This window comes from Kogia breviceps, chromosome 4 (assembly GCF_026419965.1).
Source record: "Kogia breviceps isolate mKogBre1 chromosome 4, mKogBre1 haplotype 1, whole genome shotgun sequence".
In the NCBI taxonomy this organism is placed as follows: domain Eukaryota; kingdom Metazoa; phylum Chordata; class Mammalia; order Artiodactyla; family Physeteridae; genus Kogia; species Kogia breviceps.
In genome coordinates, this window is record NC_081313.1 from 72,427,342 (window position 1) to 72,450,814 (window position 23,473).

General features: G+C 36.9%; 1 protein-coding gene across 1 annotated transcript in view; it reads left to right on the top strand.

Annotated features, from left to right (window-relative positions):
- The window catches only part of ADGRV1 (adhesion G protein-coupled receptor V1), a 558,169-nt gene that overhangs the window by 194,747 nt on the left and 339,949 nt on the right, over positions 1–23,473 (top strand). Inside the window, exons 61-69 of the mRNA XM_067031321.1 lie at positions 1,717–1,840; positions 8,907–9,045; positions 9,216–9,401; positions 9,669–9,901; positions 12,064–12,212; positions 13,801–14,002; positions 14,520–14,739; positions 16,842–17,081; positions 18,514–18,663. Of these exons, the coding sequence (XP_066887422.1) occupies positions 1,717–1,840; positions 8,907–9,045; positions 9,216–9,401; positions 9,669–9,901; positions 12,064–12,212; positions 13,801–14,002; positions 14,520–14,739; positions 16,842–17,081; positions 18,514–18,663 (1,643 nt within the window). The remainder of the gene's footprint in view (positions 1–1,716; positions 1,841–8,906; positions 9,046–9,215; positions 9,402–9,668; positions 9,902–12,063; positions 12,213–13,800; positions 14,003–14,519; positions 14,740–16,841; positions 17,082–18,513; positions 18,664–23,473) is intronic.

The window sequence follows — 23,473 nt, forward strand, 5'->3', positions numbered from 1 at the left end:
TTTCCTACTTGTATAACAGCTAAAGACTTTTTAAAGCTAAAATTACTATACCCACTGTTGGTAATGTCATACGCCAAAGACTTCATACTACTTAGCTGTGTGATTTTTAAAAAAATAAAGGTGTTTGTTTTAGCAGTGTTTATAAAGTAAAATATGAAAGCGTCTTAAATGATCCTACAGTAGGAGACTGGTTAAATGTAACAGAATACTATGCAACTATTCAAAAAATGTGGCAGAAAAAGCCTTACTTACATTAAAATTAAGAACACTTCATTACATGGATAATTGTTACATTAATAAAATAGGCTTTGTAACAACATGTTCAGTGTAATCCCCTTTTTGTCACATGCATGTCATAAACATGTTTGGAATTATTTATTTGAAATGTTGATAGTGGTTTTTGATCTATATTTTCTACACCTACTTACAATGATCACATGTTACTTTTGTAATAAAATGTTATTTTAAAGCTTAGCATCTTATTATGTCTCTTTCAGCCTATCTATTGCCTATTTTGATCAGAAGGTAATTACTTAGATTTTGAGATTTCAGAAACAGGCATCATAATTCTCACTTGGCTATGGTCCATGTGAAAATTTGTTTCTTAGGTCTGGAGAGAAAGGATTACTGGAACTAAAATGGTTTCATTATAGTACAAATAGTAATAACCATAAAAAATGGCCCAGCAACTTTGATATGAAAGCTTAGTTACTGTTGCATGTCCTTTTTTGCCATCAAGAACTTCATCCTGTGCAAGGGTTCGTGGTCAAAGAAGCAGAATTCCGTGGCTAAGGAAATTCGCAGAATTGTAGAGAGTGTTGTGTACTGTCACCTATGATATCACCTAGGGTAGTTATTCCTTTTGCATTTATATCTAGAGTACTTCCAGCAAGCATCTGAGGGAATCATCTTTGCATTATATTCTTCCATAAGTCTTAGGTCAGCTCAGTTGTCTACATCGTGTTAAACGTCAGGGTTGATATTATATAGACTAATTAGACTTAAGAACAAGAATATACCAGTGGATCAAGGTAAATCACTTGTTAATATAAAAAATTCATAATATGTTTCTAACTGTGACATACTTGCACTTGACAAACCAATCTTGATTCCATTAATCCATCGCCAAAGAAAGTGATAGTATAGTAATCCAATCCTTTGCTTCATTAAACTCTAATGTGTGCTTATGGAAACAATTTTATTTAAGTTACTGCTAAATTATGATAGGAATACTCAAATTACTTGATATGATTTTTATTTCCATTTTAGTAGGAACACTTAGAAGCAAATGGTAGAGTCAGAAAATTAAAAATAAAAAAGGGCCCCCAAGAATTCTAGCTTTTGCTACATAGCTAATAGATACAGCCACATAGCCAATTTCATTGAGCTACAAAATGGTTACTGTAGAAGTGGATTAATACACATGGTAGAAGAGTACTTACTTATCATGGGAGTGATAGTGGAAGTACTGCCCACTTTATACTTTTCATTAAAACGTGATCTTGGGCAAGTCGTTTGCCTTAGTGTCTTCAATGCCTCTATGTGCTTAAACGTCTGTGCTGGTAAAATGAGGATAATATTAGTACCTAACTTATATGAGTGTCATGAGGACTAACTCACAAGATTAGTATATATAAAGCCCTTAGAACATTGCCAGGCATGTACTAAGTGAATCCATGCGTTTTCTACATAAGTGGTATATCATCTTCAACTCAGGTAGCGCATCAATAATCATTCGAGGAGATAAGGGAGTGTCAGGAGAAGTTGGGATAGCTCCATCATCTAGGCACGTCCTCATTGGGGAACCCTCAGCAAAATATAATGGTACTGCTATCATCAGGTAAGGGTTTCCTAATTTTTGTTTGCCTAGGTGAGGGTTTTGAAGTTTTATTTAAATAATTAGCATTATTAATTAAATACATTGTTCTCAATACAGACATATTCTTCAGGCATTGTCTTTTTATATATTTGTAAAATCCTGTGGAGAGTAGAACATATTTTTGATAAAAACAGAAGGTATGTTTTGAGTTATCTTGACGTTAGATCATAAGAAGTTTTCTTTTTTTTTTTTAACACCTTTATTAGAGTATAATTGCTTTACAATGGTATGTTAGTTTCTGCTGTATAACAAAGTGAATCAGCTATACATATGCATACATCCCCATATCTCCTCCCTCTTGTGTCTCCCTCCCATCCTCCCTATCCCATCCCTCTAGGTGGACACAAAGCACCGAGCTGATCTCCCTGTGCTATGGGGCTGCTTCCTACTAGCTATCTACTTTACATTTGGTAGTGTATATATATGTCCATGCCACTCTCACACGTTGTCCCAGCTTACCCTTCCTATTCCCTGTGTCCTCAAGTCCATTCTCTATGTCTGGATCTTTATTCCTGTCCTTCCCCTAGTTCTTCAGAACCTTTTTTTTTTTTTTTTTTTTTTTTTTTAGATTCCATATATATGTGTGTTAGCGTATGGTATTTGTTTTTCTCTTTCTGACTTACTTCACTCTGTATGACAGACTGTAGGTCCATCCACCTCACTACAAATAACTCAATTTCGTTTCTTTTTAAAAATGGCTGAGTAATATTCCATTGTATATATGTGCCACATCTTCTTTATCCATACGTCTGTAGATGGACACTTAGGTTGCTTCCATGTCCTGGCTATTGTAAATAGAGCTGCAATGAACAATGTGGTGCACGACTCTTTTAGAGTATGGTTTTCTCAGGGTATATGCTCAGTAATGGGATTGCTGAGCCATATGGTAGTTCTATTTTTAGTTTTTCGAGGAACCTCCATACTGTTCTCCATAGTGGCTGTATCAATTTACATTCCCACCAACAGTGCAAGAGGGTTCCCTTTTCTCCACACCCTCTCCAGCGTTTATTGTTTGTAGATTTTTTGATGTTGGCCATTCTGACCGGCGTGAGTTGATATGATACCTCATTGTAGTTTTGATTTGCATTTCTCTAATGATTAGTGATGTTGAGCATCCTTTCATGTGTTTGTTGGCAATCTGTATATTTTCTTGGGAGAAATGTCTATTTAGATCTTCTGCCCATTTTGGATTGGGTTGTTTGTTTTTTTGATATAGAGTTGCATGAGCTACTTATGTATTTTAGAGATTAATTCTTTGTCTGTTGCTTCGTTTGCAAATATTTTCTCCCACTCTGAGGGTTGTCTTTTCGTCTTGTTTCTGGTTTCCTTTGCTATGCAAAAGCTTTTAGGTTTCATTAGGTCCCATTTGTTTATTTTGTTTTTATTTCCATTTCTCTAGGAGGTGGGTCAGAAAGGATCTTGCTGTGATTTATGTCATGCAGTGTTCTGCCTATGTTTTCCTCTAAGAGTTTTATAGTATCTGGCCTTACATTTAGGTCTTTATTCCATTTTGAGTTTATTTCTGTGTATGGTGTTAGAGAGTGTTCTAATTTCATTCTTTACATGTAGCTGTCCAGTTTTCCCAGCACCACTTATTGAAGAGGCTTTCTTTTCTCCATTGTATATTCTTGCCTCCTTTATCAAAAATAAGGTGACCATGTGTGCATGGGTTTATCTCTGGGCTTTCTGTCCTGTTCCATTGATCTATATTTCTGTTTTTGTGGCAGTACCATACTGTCTTGATTACTGTAGCTTTGTAGTATAGTCTGAAGTCCAGGAGCCTGTTTCCTCCAGCTCCTTCTTCCTTCACAAGATTGCTTTGGCCATTGTGTCACCATACAAATTCTAAGGTTTTTTGTTCTACTTCTGTAAAATATGCCATTGGTAATTTGATAGGGATTGCATTGAATCTGTAGATTGCTTTGGGTAGTATAGTCACTTTTGCGATTGTTGCTTCTTCCAATCCAAAAAGATGGTATATCTCTCCATCTGTTTATATCATCTTTGATTTCTTTCATCAGTGTTTTATAGTTTTCTGCATGTATGTCTTTTGTCTCCCTTGGTAGGTTTATTCCTAAGTACTTTATTCTTTCTGATGCAGTGGTAAATGGGAGTGTTTCCTTAATTTCTCTTCCGGATTTTTCATCATTAATGTATAGGAATGCAAGAGATTTCTGTGCATTAATTTTGTATCCTGCCACTTTACCAAATTCATTGATTAGCTCTAGTAGTTTTCTGGTGGCATCTTTAGGATTCTCTATGTATACCATCATGTCGTCTGTAAACAGTGACAGTTTTACTTCTTTTCCAATTTGTATTCCTTTAATTTCTTATTCTTCTCTGATTGCCGTGGCTAGGGACTTCCAAAACTATGTTGAGTAATAGTGGTGAGAGTGGACATCCTTGTCTTGTTCCTGATCTTAGAGGAAATGCTTTCAGTTTTTCACCATTGAGAATGATGTTTTCTGTGGGTTTGTCATATATGCCCTTTATTATGTTGTGGTAGGTTCCCTCTCTGCCCACTTTCTGGAGACTTTTTATCATAACTGGGTGTTGAATTTTGTCAAAAGCTTTTTCTGCATCTATTGTGATGGTCATATGGTTTTTATTCTTCAGTTTGTTAGTATGGTGTTTCACGTTGATTGATTTACATGTATTGAAGAATCCTTGCATCCCTGGGATAAATCCCACTTGATCATGGTGTATGATCCTTTTAATGTGCTGTTGGATTCTGTTTGCTAGTATTTTGTTGAGGATTTTTGCATCTATATTCATCAGTGATATTGGTCTGTAATTTTCTTTTTTTGAAGTGTCTTTGTCTTGTTTTGGTATCAGGGTGATGTTGGCTTCATAGAATGAGTTTGGGAGTGTTCTTTCCTCCACAGTTTTTTTGGAAGAGTTTGAGAAGGATAGGTGTTAGCTCTTCTCTAAATGTTTGATAGAATTCACCTGTGAAGCTACCTGGTCCTGGACTTCTGTTTGTTGGAAGCTTTTTAATCACAGTTTCAATTTCATTACTTGTGATTGGTCTGTTCATAGTTTGTATTTCTTCCTGGTTCAGTCTTGGAAGGTTATACCTTTCTAAGTATTTGTCCATTTCTTCCACGTTGTCCATTTTATTGGCATAGAGTTGCTTGTAGTAGTCCCTTAGGATGCTTTGTATTTCTGCGGTGTCTGTTGTAACTTCTCCTTTTTCATTTCTAATTTTATTGATTTGAGTCCTCTCCCTCGTTTTCTTGACGAATCTGGCTAATGGTTTATCAATTTTGTTTATCTTCTCAAAGAATGAGCTTTTAGTTTTATTGATTTTTGCTATGGTTTTCTTTGTTTCTATTTCATTATTTTTGCTCTGATCTGTATGATTTCTTTCCTTCTACTAACTTTGGGTTTCGTTTGTTCTTCTTTCTCTTTTTCCTTTAGGTGCAAGGTTAGATTGTTTATTTGAAATTTTCTTGTTTCTTGAGGTAGGCTTGTATTGCTATAAACTTCCCTCTTAGAACTGCTTTTGCTGCATCCCACCGGTTTTGGATCATAGTGTTTTCATTGTCATTTCTGTCTAGGTATTTTTTGATTTCCTCTTTGATTTCCTCAGAATCTCTTGGATATTTAGTAACATATTGTTTAGCCTCCATGTGTTTGTGTTTCTCATGTTTTTTTCACTGTTATTGATTTCTAATCTCATAGCGTTGTGGCCAGAAACAATGCTTGATATGATTTCAGTTTTCTTAAATTTACTGAGGCTTGATTTGTGACCCAAGATGTGATCTATCCTGGGGAATGTTCTATGTGCACTTGAAAAGAAAGTGTAATCTGCTGTTTTTGGATAGAATGTCCTATAAATATCAATTAAGTCCATCTTGTTTAATGTATCATTAAAAGCTTGTGTTTCCTTATTTAATGTCATTTTGCATGATCTGTCCATTGGTGAGAATGGGGTGTTAAAAGTCCTTTACTATGATTGTGTTACTGTCAATTTCCCGTTTTATTGCTGTTAGTATTTGCCTTATGTATTGAGGTGCTCCTATGTGGGGTGCATGAATATTTACAATTGTTATATCTTCTTCTTGGTTTGATCCCTTGATCATTATGTAGTGTCCTTCTTTGTCTCTTTTAGTAGTCTTTGTTTTATCTATTTTGTCTGATGTGAGAATTGCGACTCCAGCTTTCTTTTGATTTCCATTTTCATGGAATATCTTTTTCCATCCCCTCACTTTCAGTCTGTATGTGTTCCTAGGTCTGAAGTGGGTGTCTTGTAGACAGCATATGTATGGGTCTTGTTTTTGTATCCATTCAGCCAGTCTATGTCATTTGGTTGGAGCATTTAATACTTTTACTTTTAAGGTAGTTATCAATATGTATGTTCCAATTACCATTTTCTTAAGTGTTTTGGATTTGTTATTGTAAGTCTTTTCCTGCTCTGGTGTTTCCTACCTAGAGAAGTTCCTTTGCATTTGTTGTAGAACTGATTTGGTGGTGCTGAATTGTCTTAGTTTTTGCTTATCTGTAAGGATTTTAATTTCTCCGTCAATCTGAATGAGATCCTTGCTGGGCAGAGTAAACTTGATTGTAGGTTTTTCCCCTTCATCACTTTAAATATGTCCTGCCACTCCCTTCTGGCATGCAGAGTTTCTGCTGAAAGATCCCCTGTTAACCTTATGGGGATTCCCTTGTGTGTTAATTGTTGCTTTTCCCTTGCTGCTTTTCATATTTTTTCTTTGTATTTAATTTTTGATAGTTTGATTAATATGTGTCTTGGCATGTTTCTCCTTTGATTTATCCTTTATGGAACTCTCTGCATTTACTGGACTTGATTGACTATTTCCTTTCCCATATTAGGGAAGTTTTCAACTATAATCTCTTCGAATATTTCTCAGTCCCTTATTTTTTCTCTTCTTCTTTTGGGACCCCTAGAATTTGAATGTTGGTGCATTTAATGTTGTCCCAGAGGTCTCTGAGACTGTTCTCAATTCTTTTCAATCTTTTTCTTTATTCTGCTCTGCGGTAGTTATTTCCACTATGTAGAATGTTCCTCTGCCTCAGTTATTCTGTTATTGATTCCTTCTAGTGTATTTTTGGATTAACTATTTTCTTTCCCATATTAGGGAAGTTTTCAACTGTTAAATCTTCAAATATTTTCTCAGTCCCTTTCTTTTTCTCTTCTTCTTCTGTGACCCCTATAATTCGAATATTGATGCGTTTAATGTTGTCCCAGAGGTCTCTGACACTGTCCTCAGTTCTCTTCATTTCTTTTCTTTATTCTGCCCTGCAGTAGTTATTTCCACTATTTTATCTTCCAGGTCACTTTTCCGTTCTTCTGCCTCAGTTATTCTGCTATTGATCCCTCCTGGAGAATTTTTAATTTCATTTACTGTGTTGTTCATCATTGTTTGTTTGCTCTTTACTTCTTCTAGGTCCTTGTTAACTGTTTCTTGTACTTTGTCCATTCTGTTTCCAAGATTTTGGATCATCTTTACTATCATTATTCTGAAGTCTTTTTCAGGTAGACTGCCTATTTCCTCTTCATTTATTAGGTGTGGTGGGTGTTTACCTTGCTCCTTCATCTGCTGGGTGTTTTTCTGTCTTCTCATTTTGCTTAACTTACTGTGTTTGGGGTTTCCTTTTCACAGGCTGCAGGTTCGTAGTTACTATGGTTTTTGGTGTCTGTTCCCAATGGCTAAGGTTGGTTCAGTGGGTTATGTAAGCTTCCTGGTGGAAGGGGCTAGTGCCTGTGTTCTGGTGGATGAGGCTGGATCTTGTCTTTCTGGTGGGCAGGTCCACGTCTGGTGGTGTGTTTTGGGGTGTCTGTGGCCTTATTATGATTTTAGGCAGCCTCTCTGCCAATGGGTGGGGCTGTGTTCTTGTCTTGCTAGTTGTTTGGCATAGGGTGTCCAGCACTGTAGCTTCCTGGTCGTTGAGTGAAGCTGGGTCTTGGCATTGAGATGGAGATCTCTGGGAGATTTTCACCGTTTGATACTACGTGAGGTCGGGAGGTCTCTGGTGGACCAGTGTCTTGAACTCAGTTCTCCCATGTCAGAGGCTCAGGCCCGATGCCTGGCTGGAGCACCAAGACCCTGTCAGCCACACAGCTTTTTAAAAAATGGTACTTTAAGGTCCCTGAACCTCTTTCTTTGCGGAATGGGAGTGTGTACCTTCTGCCTTCTGCCTTGGACCTGCTAGTGTTGGAGGGTCTCTAGAGGTGGTGAGGTGGCTGTGGCTTCCCGTGGGGACAAGGACACTTGCAGCAGTAGTTTTGGGTAGTACTCCTTGGTGTGAGCCCTCCCAAAGTCCACCAGTATCCCCACCAAAGAAATGGGTAGGCCATGAGAAGGTTTCTGACTGTTTTTTAGATTATTTGCACAACCCCATGCCAAGGAGAGCACACTGAGTAACATCAAGAGATCTGTGCTTTCAGCCCTGTTCTGTCACTAACCATGTAAAATAGGAGTTACTTCATCTCTGTAAGCTTGTGTGCCTTAGCTACAGAATCATTCCTTAAAAAATAATCTGGATCAAAGATTTTATGATTCTGATTGTTCTAAAATTAGGACCTATTATTTAACTAGGGTAGTATGATCATAGGCAATTTTGTTTATCATAATTTTTCTCATGAGGAGTGAGATAGCAGTTATCAATAAAGTAGCTGAATTTGTGTCAAAACTTTATCTTTTTGGTAGTTTTTTCATTAACACTGCATGTGTGAAGTGTTTACTGTTTTTTATTCGTATTTTGTATCTTGTGTAGTTTAGTGAAAAGTCCATACGTACTTTTCTTTTATTCCTTTAAACCTTCTACTTTTAGTGTTTCGCTTTTTCTAGTAATCTTGTCAAGCAGATTTAGACAAGCTCAGTATTTTGGGTGTTACTGTCTTGGAATTAAAAGACTTTTTTTGCTTTATAGTTGATAGATAAGGTTATTGAAATTCATAATCTTGAAGTAATTGAAAATTGTTTATTGTTGAAGGATAGAGAAAATATTTAGGAAAAGCTCTTTCAATAAAAATGAAATAAACATTTGTGTGTTGTTATAGCCTCGTTCGTGGCCCAGCAATTTCTGGGGAGGTCACAGTGTACTGGAGGATATTCCCTCCTTCCATAGGGGAATTTGCTGAAACTTCAGGAAAACTAACAATGCGAGATGGACAGTCTGCGGCCATTGTAGTGTTACAGGTATCAGTATTACTGATTGCTGTTATGCCCTTTGCTGTGTGTGTGTGGTTGGGGGGTGGGATGGTGGGGGGTGGTCAGTATCACAGAGTTCGTTGTTTTGCTTATATGATAGATATTTTTCTTTAAATGTTTAGATTCTGCTGCTCATGGCTCTTTCTGTCCTTCTCTAGGCTTTGAATGATGACATTCCTGAGGAAAAGTGTTTCTATGAGTTTCAGCTCACTGGAGTCAGCGACGGGGGGGTGTGGCGTGAATCCAGCAGCACTGCCAACATCACAGTGGTGGCTAGTGACTTTCCCTATGGACGATTCGCCTTTTCACAAGAGCAACTTCGGGTGTCAGAGGAAGTGCAAAAGGTGGAGCGTGAAATGCTTAAAATCTTAAATATCATTTTTATTTTTTATATCATGAGTGATCTTTAAAATGTGTTTCTTTGTTCATATTCCAAAGTGTTCACAAACTGATTAATGTGTTCCTGATATCATTTTAACGTAGAATTTATATACTTTGATAAATTTACATGTAACTTCAACATAATCCTGGTAAATAGAATTAGAGACACTCAGAATTAAGTCTTGTCTGGTAGAGTACTCATCCAAAATAAAAAACTGCTTCTTGCATAGGTTAACCTCACAGTCATCCGTTCGGGTGGCTCTTTCGGCTCTGTGAGGCTCTGGTTTGAGGCTGTGAGTGGGACAGCCGAGGCCGGCGTGGATTTCATCCCTCCACCAGGGCAGCTCCTCTTTGAAGCGAGGGAGACGGTGAAAAGTGTGCACATTGAAATCCTTGATGACAGCCTTCCTGAAGGCCCTGAGGAATTTTCCCTAGTGATTACAAAGGTGGAACTCCTGGGAAGGTAAAGTAAAAGAGAAAAATAGGAAAAAGGAAACAAAACAGAGAGAAAGGATGAGTGAAAGCTAGGTTGTACAGGAATTAATACTGAACTGACTGTAAAACAGTCTTTCCCTGCTTTGTCTCACATTTATGTGACACTAGACCAGGACAGTGGTGGCAAAGACTGTTAATTATACAATGTTCTAAAATAAAATTTTTTTCTGAAAGTTGAAAGTATGTGTTTCTATTGTGTGAAGTCACTCTGGGCAGCAGGGGAATCGAACATGGTGTGGGCTTGCAGTAATTTGGTGAGGAAAGAGAGGAGCTGTTCTCTAGGTCAAAGGTCAGGTGGTGGGGCAGATTTTGGTTCCCCCATCTCTGTCTCTACACCAGGGAACAGGCTGGACTGAGAGATTTCTTTCCTTGATGTCTCTGAAGGCTGTACAATATTGTCTTCTTTGTAATGAATGAGGTAGATGTTTGCCTAATGGCATTTTTAAAGCAGGGGAGAAATTTTGAGTAAAAGATGGTTGGTAGTTAATGCACCATGTTTTAATTGAAAATCAAGAGTTAACCATATTGAGGCCCTCTCATTCTCTGATTTAGTGCAGCGACTTGATTAACAAGGGTGGGAAACACGTGTTGCATGATGAAATAGATGGAATACCTACAGGTTAAGTGGCTCAAGAAGCACCTCTGCACCTATGGCTTACATACAACCTTCAACTGGAATAATGTTTGCACTTAGATAGGTCCTAAAGGAAGTTTACTTGTGCATGCAATGAAAATGCTTTTGCATTTGTGATATTAATGCAATACTTTAAAGCCTTTTTTAACTAAAATATTTCACTGAATGACTTAGGCAGAGTGTATATCATTCCCCCGGGAAAAATTATTGTGGGCTCACTAACACTTCAACTCTTAAATTTCCCAGGTATGATTCTGTGTCTGACGATGGGAGTGAATTTGTACTTACATTAAATGTATTAAAACTTGAGATGGTCACTGACTATTTTAATTAAGTGAGTGAAGTTTGGTAAATGTAGCTCATTATGTGTGAGATTATACCTGTGTTTTTGACTAAGTGGGGCTTGAGGCATTTGTCCTCACTGCTGCCCTTTAAAAAAGGCAATTCCTACTTAAGCTTAATTCTGAGGAAACAAGTTTTTCTTCCAGATAAATTTCTAGGCTTCCTTTGATCTGAAAAGGAGAGTAGTATAAACCCAATTTGCATAGTTGCTAGAAAATTTACTGCCTTGATATTCAGTTACGGTATGCAGCTAAACCATGCTCCATCTCAGACTACTGATAACGGTTTCACTTATCATGTAATATTTTAACCCCCAGTTTTCTAATTTTGTCTTGTATATAATCTAATTAATGAGCGTTCAAAGTTTCCAAACTAGGTAGGTTAAAAATACCAGGTAAATAGAATTTGGGAATTGAAGGAAGGACTAAAATGGTTTAGTGCCATCTTTTTTGGTGGCTTCAGGAATTAAAGTGATGTAAAACCCAGGAAGTCAAAACTTTTCTTTGATGGGAGTAATAGCAATCTTTAAAAGATATTTTCTCAGCAGAAATATATTGCTAGACAAGTAAACTACCATCTATATGAAAGAATAGAGGCATTGATTTAATTGATATTCACAGAAACTGGAATATTTTCTTGAATCTTGATGGTTTAACTTAAAATTTCTTCAGTGGCATGACACTCATTATATCCTTAAAGTAACTCTCTCTTCCATAAAAAAATAAAATAAAGTAACCCTCTCAACCTAACACTGTAGATCTCTAGCCGAGCTGGTTTCCATCTTTGAGTGCACTACAATTTAATGTACATTCCCTTCCATGACCCATTACTGTAGTATGTGTTCAGCAGTACATTCCTAGCCCCAGAGGTTCATTTTTCAACTTCTTCCCAATTTCCTAATAGTTTTATTATCTTCCTTTTGCCTAAGTTTAATAACTTTATATTAGTTTTGGTTTTATGCAGGCAGTGATAATTGGGAGCAGCACAGAAATATATTTCAAACATCATTTCAGAAAAGTATTTTCGTGTTGGGATCTTTAAAAGAATGAAAAAGCTTAAAAGGACTACATTATAGGAGCTAATAGGACCCTTCTTCAATTCATGCTAAGCAATTATACTCAGTTTATTTTATTTATTTTTTATGACTCTGAAAGAGGGTATGATTTTACCATCCAAGAAAATGGACTTCAGGTGGATCAACCTCCTGAAATAGGAGACATCTCCATTGTCCGAATCATCATAATGAAAAATGATAACGCAGAGGGAATCATTGAATTTGACCCAAGGTATACTGCCTTTGAAGGTAGGTTTAGTAACATTACTTATAAATTTACCACCAATTTCTGAATTAGAATACCTCAGGACAACATTGTCAGTTTGAATTGCTGTATGCAAATTTTCCTGGTTTGGGGTGTGTGCGTGCGTGTGTGAGTGTACACATATATACACCTTTGTATGTATTTATATATGCCTTTATATATATTTACATATTTATTTTAAAAATATATTTTGAGTTACCTTTGGGCAGTCTTGAATCTCACTTTTGTATGGCAAAGTGGAATGGTTGGGAATAAGGCATTTAGAGAAATTATGTTTAAGATTGTTGAAATGTTTATATTTTGAACACTTTCATGAATATATTTCTAATTTATGTAATGCTTAATTTCCTTTGTGATTAGAAATCAGTGAATATTCACTTTCTAATGAATAATCACCTTTGAAATATTTTACTGGACCACAGGTGCAGGTAGTATCTGGACTCCCAGTCATGCTTTCTTGAAACAGTTTCTAATAGCAGCTTGCCTTATCTTGCCCATTCTCACCTCTTGTAGAAGCATAATGCAGAATATATGGTTATATTTCCTCCTGGTAGAAGGAGGTGGCTGCTTTTCTGATTTTATTCAAAAGCAGAATATGAATAAACCTTTCAAAATAAACATGGTATCTTCTTGTTGCAATTAATTTATTGGCTTCATTGCCTCCGTCAAGTTCTTTCATTGTCTAGCCATTTTTAAAATTCATCAGAAATCACTTTAGGAGTTGATTTGTATTGACTTCATGGGTAAAGTCATGGAAAAAAACATCACCATTTTGTGAACTTCAGTCTACAGCGAGTAAAAAAAGGCTGCATTTTTACACCAACAGAAAAATGGGACTTGGATCTTTTTTGTTCACTGATTTCTGTTTGATTCACTATCGTTGGGGATATTTGGGACAATGCATTTATAATTACAATGTAAGTTCAGTACCATTTAGACCTGGCTAGTGTGAATTCTATTAAATGGTATTTTAATATACATATGTTAGCATAGCTGAAGGAGAAATAAAGTATGAATAGAATTTTTAAGTTGAAATCAAGCACTGAGGATACCTTTTCAGATTTACAGGTAGATTTCATAGGAACTGAAAATGTAACAGAATCGTCTTTATGTCTGGATTTTTTAAACACTCATGATCTAAATAACATATACCTTATTTTTTATATTATTGATGTTTCAGTTAAATATGCAGAAACAATCCAGAATGGTTCCTTTGAGTACACATATTTTAAGTGTTTTTTGTGCTCATCTAGCATTGTCAAAAAAGCAAGGGTTATTTATTTATATGTGGCACACAGAGAAAGAATGGCTATGCTAATGATTAAATCGATTATTTAAATTCTAACTTACACTGCTCACTATAATTTTCAACTTGTGACACACTATAGTTCTCCTAAAAAAAAAAGTCATGACATTTTCACTAATTGTTTTTTAAAGGGATAAATGAACTGCGGAAAAATTGAGTGCTTGTGTTGTACTGTTATATTTAATTGTCATGTTTGATTTGACTGAATCTTATAAAAGTCACTTGCTTTGTCTGGCATACCAATTAATTTCAAATTCCTGTTACAGTGGAGGAGGACGTAGGGATGGTCATGATTCCAGTGGTGAGGCTTCATGGCACTTACGGCCGTGTGACAGCTGATGTCATCTCTCAGAGCTCTTCTGCAGTTCCTGGTGGTGTTGATTATGTACTGCATGGTAGTTCAGTCACCTTTCAGCATGGGCAGAGCTTAAGTTTTATAAATGTTTCCATCATTGATGACAATGAAAGGTAAAACTGTTTAGTGATATTGGAAATAACCTGGGCATATGTAAAGCATGAGTGTTGTGCTCCAGTCCTTACCTATGTTTTGCACTGATAATAGAATTTTAGATTATACTTGTACCCATTGAAAAATGAGTGAGAAACTTGAGGAGGTGCTGAGATAGGGAAAAAGGGATTGGGAGTCCATTGTGACTGTGCATCACTTTTTCTCAACAGAAGAAGAAATAATTTTTATTCTTCTAGATTTGAAAAGTCTAATCAGAATGTGGAAACATCCTGCAAATCAATTCCTTAATGCATTAAGCAATTAAAAAGAGGGGAAGAAAGTCTAATAGCTATCCCAGTTTGTGTAATATTGAAGTGATCATTTGTGCTTTTAGCTAAGCACCCCCTTCTTACCACTTGGTGTGTGACTACTGTGCCTTGAATATGTATGACCAATTTGGAAAATGACTAGTTATTTGGATTTTAGAAGCATTTTAATATGTTTAGACTCACAGAATTGCTCCTTCTTGCTATGCAGTGAATTTGAGGAGCCCATTGAAATCCTGCTCATTGGAGCTACTGGTGGAGCGGTCCTTGGGCGCCACCTAGTGTGCAGAATCACGATTGCCGAGAGTGACTCTCCCTTTGGTGTAATAAGATTTCTCAATCAAAGCAAAATTTCTGTTCCTAATCCCAATTCTACAATGATTTTACCCTTGATGCTGGAGCGGACTGGAGGACTCTTGGGAGAGATTCAGGTAGAGTTATTCTTCCCATGATTTAAAAAATAATTTGAATTGATAGATACGGTGTTAGATTTTCTTATTCCTCAGATATAGTCATTGATTTATTCACAGTCAGTAATACTTATTAATTACCTAGTAGGTATAAAGCAGCTTCTAAAATACTTTGAAGTACATAAAAATGCATAAGGCATATAGCTGTCTTCAGGGCACTCTTGAGAGAAAGTTGAAAATTAAATGAAGGATTCTGGTAAAAGTCACCAAGTATCTGTAGAGGGCTTTCCATGTACCAGACCCTGTTATAGGCCCTGAGAACACACTGGTGAACAAGACAGACTTCATCTCTGTTCTCATAAAGTTTTCAAACAATAAACAAAAAAATAAAAAGAAAATGATCTGCTAACACTAAGTTTTTGGCAGGAATGTAAAATCAGGAGACAGTCATAAGTAACCTGCTGGCCACTGTTGATTGGATGCTAAGGGTGTGATATTAAAGCTGAAAGATGATAAGAAAGAGGTGCTCAAGTAGTTGTTAGAGGCATGAGCATTTGGATAGGAGGGATTAGCTAGTGCAGATCTACACACCTGGCATGTTTGCGGTATGCACAGGTCCGTGTGGTGGATGGGCTTGGAAATGAAGGGATAGCAACACAAGCTAGATCAGAGGGGCCAGTAGGTGTTTGGTCACAGAGAACTTTCTAAGCCAGGTTAAAGATGAGTCTAAGTACAAATAGGATGCCATTAGAGAGTTTTAAGCAGGGGAATGATGTCAGTGTCACCGGGTTGTCAGCTCACTTATAACTGCTGTGAGGAAAATGGGTTGTCAAGAAGCTGGAGTAGAAGCAGGGAGAGCAGTTAGAAGGCTCTTGCCCTCTACAGCCCAGGGCAGAGCTGATGATGGCTCAGACAGCGGTGGAGATGGAGCTGGCCAGATGAGAGTGGACATCGAGTGTGTTTTGGAGGAAAAATTCACTGGGCTTATGGAGGGGAAGAGAGTAATCAAGGATAACTGCTAGAATTTTAGTTGAGCAACTGGTTAAATTGTAGTGCTGTTTACTGAGATGCCAAAGCTGGGGGGAAAAGCAAGAGTTCTGTTTTGGCCTTGTTGATTTCAGATAGCTACTAGACACCCCAGTGGAGGGGCAGGTAGGCAGGGGAAAGTTCGAGTGTGGGTTGTGGGGAGGTCAGGACTGCAGACAGATTCAAAAGATGTTGACACACATGGAGGCATTTGAAACTCTGTGGCCTAAGGAGTGTAGACAGGGATGTAAGGGGTATAGACCCAAGTGTGGGCTCCCAACATATAGGGATCTGAGGAGGGAGAGCCAGCCAAAAAGATTGAGAAGTAAAGAAGGAAAACTAGGAAGGTATGTGTTATGTGAGTAACATGTAAGCCAAGGAAGACAGGACACAGTATTTCAAGAGAAAGAAGCGGTCAGCTGATGACCACTTCTTTGCTTTACTTCTTTCATCTTTCATCAGCATTGTACTGCAGTGTCCAATGCTGATGAAAGATGAAAGAAGCAAAGAGAAGTGCCCAGTTTTCTTTCTTTATGCATATGAAAAGTATACAATTTTAAATTATAGAAACTTTTAAAAATGCATTTGTTGCAATATAAAATTTTGTTTCTTGTAACAATTTATAAAAATTTCTGTTCCTCTTACACTAGGAATTTAAGTATTTTTATTGCTGCACGCCCAGCAGACCTTTCACGTGGTTTTATAGTCTGATTCAAATAGGTTTTGATGGACAGAAGCTGTGCACTAGCAAGACAGTTTGTACTCATATTTTTAAAGTTCATATTACTCTAATATATATATTTAGAATATGTACCTTTATGTTTTTGTTATCCTGTGGCGATAACAGATGACTGGGTATTCAGATCTTTCTTTACTTGTTAGACATTGCTGTTCATGAAAACAGATATTCCATAGATACATAGCTTATATTTGCAAATATTGTTTTAAACAACATGAGTTGATAACATAGGAATTTGCTGGAGATATTCTAGAATAATTTTCACATGTATTATATATATTTTTAATACTACATATCCTGCTAAGTAATTCTTTGTTTAAAGCTGATTGTTTCTATTAAAAAAACAAACACCTTGCAGGTAAACTGGGAGATATTCGGACCCAATTCTCAGGAAGCCTTACCATCACAGAACAGAGACATCGCAGACCCGGTGAGCGGGTCCTTCTCGTTTGGAGATGGGGAAGGTGGAGTGAGAAGCATCATTCTGATAGTCTATCCTCATGATGATGTTGAACTTGAAAAGACTTTCATTATTAAACTTAAACTTGTGAAAGGAGAAGCTAAATTAGACTCCAGAGCTAAAGATGTTACATTAACAGTAAGTCCGACTTTGTTTTGCCCACAAAATTTTGGATTTAATGGATTTATTGGAAAATGCATTTACATTTGTTGAAACTCTATAGGCTTACGATGAATTGAAAGTTATAAGACCTAATGAAGTCATAGTAATTCCTGTGGGTCAGATGTTCTGGTTGTTGTATTAGTTTATTCCATAGCCTCATAATTGATAATTTTAAAAGGCTTTAAGATAATGAGAGATACTTATTTTACACTTTCTGAGAAAATCTGATGTTTGGGGGATATTTGGCACTTTTAGAGAGGAGGCATTTGTCATATCATACGCATTGGATATCTTTGCCATTAAAGTGCATAAAAGTTCACAGATAGTCACAAGTCAGACTGTTGGAAGGAAGAATGGTACTTGTTCAATTAGGGCAATGATGGTGTGGGTCAGATCCGAGTTCAGCATATTTTGTATGAATCACCCAGTCCATCGGGGCAGAAAGTACTGGGGACCAAGGTTACCGAAAAAAAGACTGAAAGATGCACCTTTTTTTTAAGTTTGGAAAACACTCTTGTCTTGGGTCTGTATCAGTCAGATATCTCCAGAGAACCAGAACTATTAGGAAATATATATGGAGAAGGAGAGAGGTTTTTTTTTTAAGGAATTGGCTCATGGGATTGTGGGGTCTGGCAAGTCCCAAATCCATAAAGCAGTCTGGCAGGCAGGAAGCCCAGGAAAGAACCGAAGTTGCAGTCTTGAGTTTGAATTTTGTGGGGCAGGCCAGCAGGCTGGAAACTCAAACAGGATTCCTAAATAGCAGTCCTGAGGCACAATTTTTTCTTCTCTGGGAAGCCTCGGTGTTTGCTCTTTAAGGCTTTCAACTGATTGGATGAGGTCCGTTCACATTATTGAGAATAATTTTCTTGACTTCAAGTCAGCTGGTTGTAGATATTAATCATATCTGCAAAATAACCTTTACAGCAACATCTAGACTAGTGTTTGACCAAACAGTTGGACACTGTAGCCGAGCCAGGATGACACATTAAATTAACCGTCACAGGGCCTTTGCTTCTCTCCATATTGTATTATATCATAACGAGTAGAAAGAGGTTAGCTAAATTTAACTGGTTAAATGAAGCAAATGAGAGGTGAATAAAGCTAAATTCAGTCATTGAAGTATTATCCTTTGGTGATTCTACAAATTGTAGTTTTCTGAACACTTATTCCCATTATCCTTGGGGGATAAGAACCGACCTGTTTTGGGTAACAATCAGCATAATAAAGAAGGTTTTAAAAAATCAGGTAGCCAGGTGGATTATATCCATGTATCATGATTGTGTTTCTTTCATTTCCTCAGCTTATCTTGAACATACACAATACATCAGTGTATTGATATATTGGGTACCGTAATTTCATCCATAGCTGTTATATACATTTTCACTTTGCTCTCTGTTTCTGTTTCTAGATACAAAAGTTTGGTGATCCAAATGGAGTGGTTCAGTTTGCTCCCGAGTCTTTATCTGAGAAGACCTATTTGGAGCCATTAGCTCTGGAAGGGCCCCTGATCATTACTTTCTTTGTCAAAAGAGTCAAGGGCACTTTGGGAGAGATTATGGTATCATTTTTCCTTTGATTTTTAAGTAGAGTAGTAATTTGCCTAACAAGTGTGGTTGAGAGGAACAGAGAAACTGCGTGTTCTGGAGAATTAAAGTTTTAGATATACTGAAGTGACATGAGTTTTCACACACGCTGAGAAGGCTCATTGGAGCACTTTGGATTATCTAGCCAGCACCAACCTCTGGCTGTCTTTCTAAATTCAGTTACAATTAAGTTAAAAAGATCTTTCTCACATTTAATGATGAAGAAAATGACTGAACTATTTTGCAATTTTTTGTTTGCTATAATGTGAAGCTTTTCCTACTGAACAGGCCTATCCATGATTTTTATAAATTGCTTAACATAGTCTTAATATACTCTCTTTTTGGATATACCTCTTTAAATGTCTTTATTATTTTAAGAAGTTTAGAACATTGTTTGAACTGAGTTAAATGTTTGTGGAATCCTTGAAACATTTCAAGAAAACATGGCTTGGAATCACTGCTCTAGATCTGTTACTCTGTTAACATAGATCAATATGCATATGTTCTTTATTTTCAATATAATCGAGATGCTCTTGTAAATCATCAGCATATTCATCGAACAGATCAAGGTTATCTGTTTGCTAGTAAAACTTATTTTGTGAACTCTCTCTCTAAACTTACCTCTTATCCTGTATTGGTGATTAATTGTTACTTCTTCAGTTGAAACTACGGTTTGGAGGTAAAAAAATTCTTAGAAGATAATTTTTTACATATTTTGGGAGGGGGGAGTTCTTAATTTCTGAAATCTTAGATATCCTCTTTTTTTTTAAACATTCCATTTTCTCTCAAGTTTTTTTGTTTTTTAAAAAAATCTTTATTGGAGTATAATTGCTTTACAATGGTGTGTTAGATTCTGCTTTATAACAAAGTGAATCAACTATACATATATCCCGATATCTCTTTCCTCTTGCGTCTCCCTCCCTCCCAGCCTCGCTACCCGACCCCTCTAGGTGGTGACAAAGCACCGAGCTGATCTCCCTGTGCTATGCGGCTGCTTCCCACTAGCTATCTATTTTACATTACGTAGTGTATATATGTCCATGCTGCTGTATCACTTTGTCCCAACTTACACTTCCCCATCCCCGTGTCCTCAAGTCCATTCTCTTGTAGGTCTGCGTCTTTATTCCTGTCCTGCCACTAGGTTCTTCATGACCATGTTTTTTTTTAAGATTCCATATATATGTGTTCGCATACGGTATTTGTTTTTCTCTTTCTGACTTACTTCACTCTGTATGACAGACTATCGGTCCATCCACCTCATTACAAATAACTCAATTTCGTTTCTTTTTATGGATGAGTAATATTCCATTGTCTATATGTGCCACATCTTTTTTTTTTTTTTTTTTTTTTTTTGTGGTACATGGGCCTCTCACTGTTGTGGCACGTGGGCCTCTCACTGTTGTGGCCTCTCCTGTTGCGAAGCACAGACTCCGGATGCGCAGGCTCAGCGGCCATGGCTCACAGGCCCTGCCTCTCCACGGCATGTGGGATCCTCCAGGACCGGGGCATGAACCCGCGTCCCCTGCATCGGCAGGCAAACTACCAACCACTGCGCCACCAGGGAAGCCCCCCACATCTTCTTTATCCATTCATCTGTTGATGCACACTTAGGTTGCTTCCATGTTGTGGCTATTGTAAATAGAGCTGCAGTGAACATTGTTGTACATGACTCTTTTTGAATTATGGTTTTCTCAGGGTATATGCCCAGTAGTGGGATTGCTGAGTCGTATGGTAGTTCTATTTTTAGTTTTTTAAGGAACCAAGATACTGTTCTCCATAATAGCTGTATCAATTTACATTCCCGCCAACAGTGCAAGAGGGTTCCCTTTTCTCCACACTCTCTCCAGCATTTATTGTTTGTAGATGTTTTGATGGTGGCCATTCTGACTGGTGTGAGATGATATCTCATTGTAGTTTTAATTTGCATTTCTCTAATGATTAGTGATGTTGAGCATCCTTTCATGTGTTTATTGGCAATCTGTTTATCTTCTTTGGAGAAATGTCTGTTTAGGTCTTCTGCCCAGTTTTGGATTGGGTTGTTTGTTTTTTTGATATTGAGCTGCATGAGCTACTTGTATATTTTGGAGATTAAGCCTTTGTCAGTTGCTTCATTTGCAAATATTTTCTCCCATTCTGAGGGTTGTCTTTTGGTCTTGTTTATGGTTTTGTTTTCTGTGCAAAAGCTTTTAAGTTTCATTAGGTCCCATTTGTTTATTCTGTTTTTACTTCCATTTCTCTAGGAGGTGGGTCAGAAAGGATCTTGCTGTGATTTATGTCATGCAGTGTTCTGCCTATGTTTTCCTCTAAGAGTTTTATAGTGTATGGCCTTTCATTTAACTCTTTAATCCATTTTGAGTTTATTTTTGTGTATGGTGCTAGGGAGTGTTCTAATTTCATTTGTTTACAAGTAGCTATCCAGTTTTCCCAGCACCGCTTATTGAAGAGACTGTCTTTTCTCCATTGTATATTTTTGTTTCCTTTATCAAAGATAAGGTGACCATATGTGCATGGGTTTATCTGTGGGCTTTCTATCCTGTTCCATTAATCTGTATTTCTCTTTTTGTGACAGTACCATACTGTCTTGATTACTGTAGCTTTGTAATATAGTCTGAAGTCAGGGAGCCTGATTCCTCCAGCTCCATTTTCCTTTCTCAAGATTGCTTTGGCTGTTCGGGGTCTTTTGTGTTTCCATGCAAATTGTGAAATTTTTTGTTCTACTTCTATGAAAAATGCCATTGGTAGTTTGATAGGGATTGCATTGAATCTGTAGTTTACTTTGGGTAGTATAGTCATTTTCACAATGTTGATTCTTCCAATCCAAGAACATGGTATATCTCTCCATCTATTTGTGTCATCTTTAATTTCTTTCATCAGTGTTTTATAGTTTTCTGCATACAGGTCTTTTGTCTTCTTAGGTAGGTTTATTCCTAGGTATTTTATTCTTTTTGTTACAATGGTAAATGGGAGTGTTTCCTTAATTTCACTTTCAGATTTTTCATCATTAGTGTATAGGAATGCAAGAGATTTCCTTTCATTAATTTTGTATCCTGCTACTTTACCAAATCCATTGATTAGCTCTAGTTGTTTTCTGGTAGCATATTTAGGATTCTCTATGTACAGTATCATGTCATCTGCAAATGGTGACAGCTTTACTTCTTTTCTGATTTGGTTTCCTTTTATTTCTTTTTCTTCTCTGATTGCTGTGGTGAAAACTTCCCAAACAATGTTGAATAATAGTGGTGAGAATGGGCAACCTTGTCTTGTTCCTGTTCAGAGTGGAAATGGTTTCAGTTTTTCACCATTGAGGATGATGTTGGCTGTGGGTTTGTCATATATGGCCTTTATTATGTTGAGGTAAGTTCCCTCTATGCCTACTTTCTGGAGGGTTTTTATCATAAATGGGTGTTGAATTTTGTTGAAAGCTTTTTCTGCATCTATTGAGATGATCATATGGTTTTTATCCTTCAATTTGTTAATATGGTGTATCACATTGATCGTTTTGCGTATATTGAAGAATCCTTGCATTCCTGGGATAAACCCCACTTGATCATGGTGTATGATCCTTTTAGTTTGATGTTGGATTCTGTTTGCTAGTATTTTATTGAGGATTTTTGCATCTATGTTCATCAGTGATATTGGCCTGTAGTATTCTTCTTGGTGATGTCTTTGTCTGGTTTTCGTATCAGGGTGATGGTTGCCTTGTAGATGAGTTTGGGAGTGTTCCTCCCTCTGCTATATTTTGGAAGAGTTTGAGAAGGATAGGAGTTAGCTCCTCTCTAAATGTTTGGTAGAATTCACCTGTGAAGCCATCTGGTCCTATATTTTTGTTTGTTGGAAGATTTTTAATCACAGTCTCCATTTCAGTGCTTGTAATTGGTCTGTTTATATTTCTATTTTTCCTGGTTCAGTCTCGGAAGGTGGTGCTTTTCTAAAAATTTGTCCATTTCTTCCAGCTTTTCCATTTTATTGGCATATAGTTGCCTGTAGTAATCCCTCATGATCCTTTGTATTTCTAAAGTGTCAGTTGTTACTTCTCCTTTTTCATTTCTAATTCTATTGATTTGAGTCTTCTCCCTTTTTTTCTTAATGAGTCTGGGTTATGGTTTATCAATTTTGTTTATCTTATCAAAGAACCAGCTTTTAGTTTTATTGATCTTTGCTATTGTTTTCTTCATTTCTTTTTCATTTATTTCTGATCTGATCTTTATGATTTCTTTCCTTCTGCTAACTTTGGGGTTTTTTTGTTCTTCTTTCTCTAATTGCTTTAGGTGTAAGTTGAGGTTGTTTATTTGAGTTGTTTCTTGTTTCTTAGGATAGGATTGTATTGCTATAAACTTACCTCTTAGAACTGCTTATGCTGCATCCCATAGGTTTTGGGTCATTGTTTTTTCATTGGCATTTGTTTCTAGGTATTTTTTGCTTTTCCTTCTTCAGTGATCTTTTGGTTATTTACTAGTGTATTGTTTAGCCTCCATGTGTTTGTATTTTTTACAGATTTTTTTCCTGTAACTGATATCTAGTCTCATAGAGTTGTGGTCGGGAAAGATACTTGATATGATTTCAATTTCCTTAAATTTAGCAAGGCTTGATGTGTGACCCAAGATATGATCTATCCTGGAGAATGTTCCATGAGCACTCGAGAGGAAAGTGTATTCTGTTGTTTTTGGATGGAATGTCCTATAAATATCAGTTAAGTCCATCTTGTTTAATGTATCATTTAAACCTTGTGTTTCCTCATTTATTGTCATTTTGGATGGTCTGTCCATTGGTGAAAGTGGGGTGTTA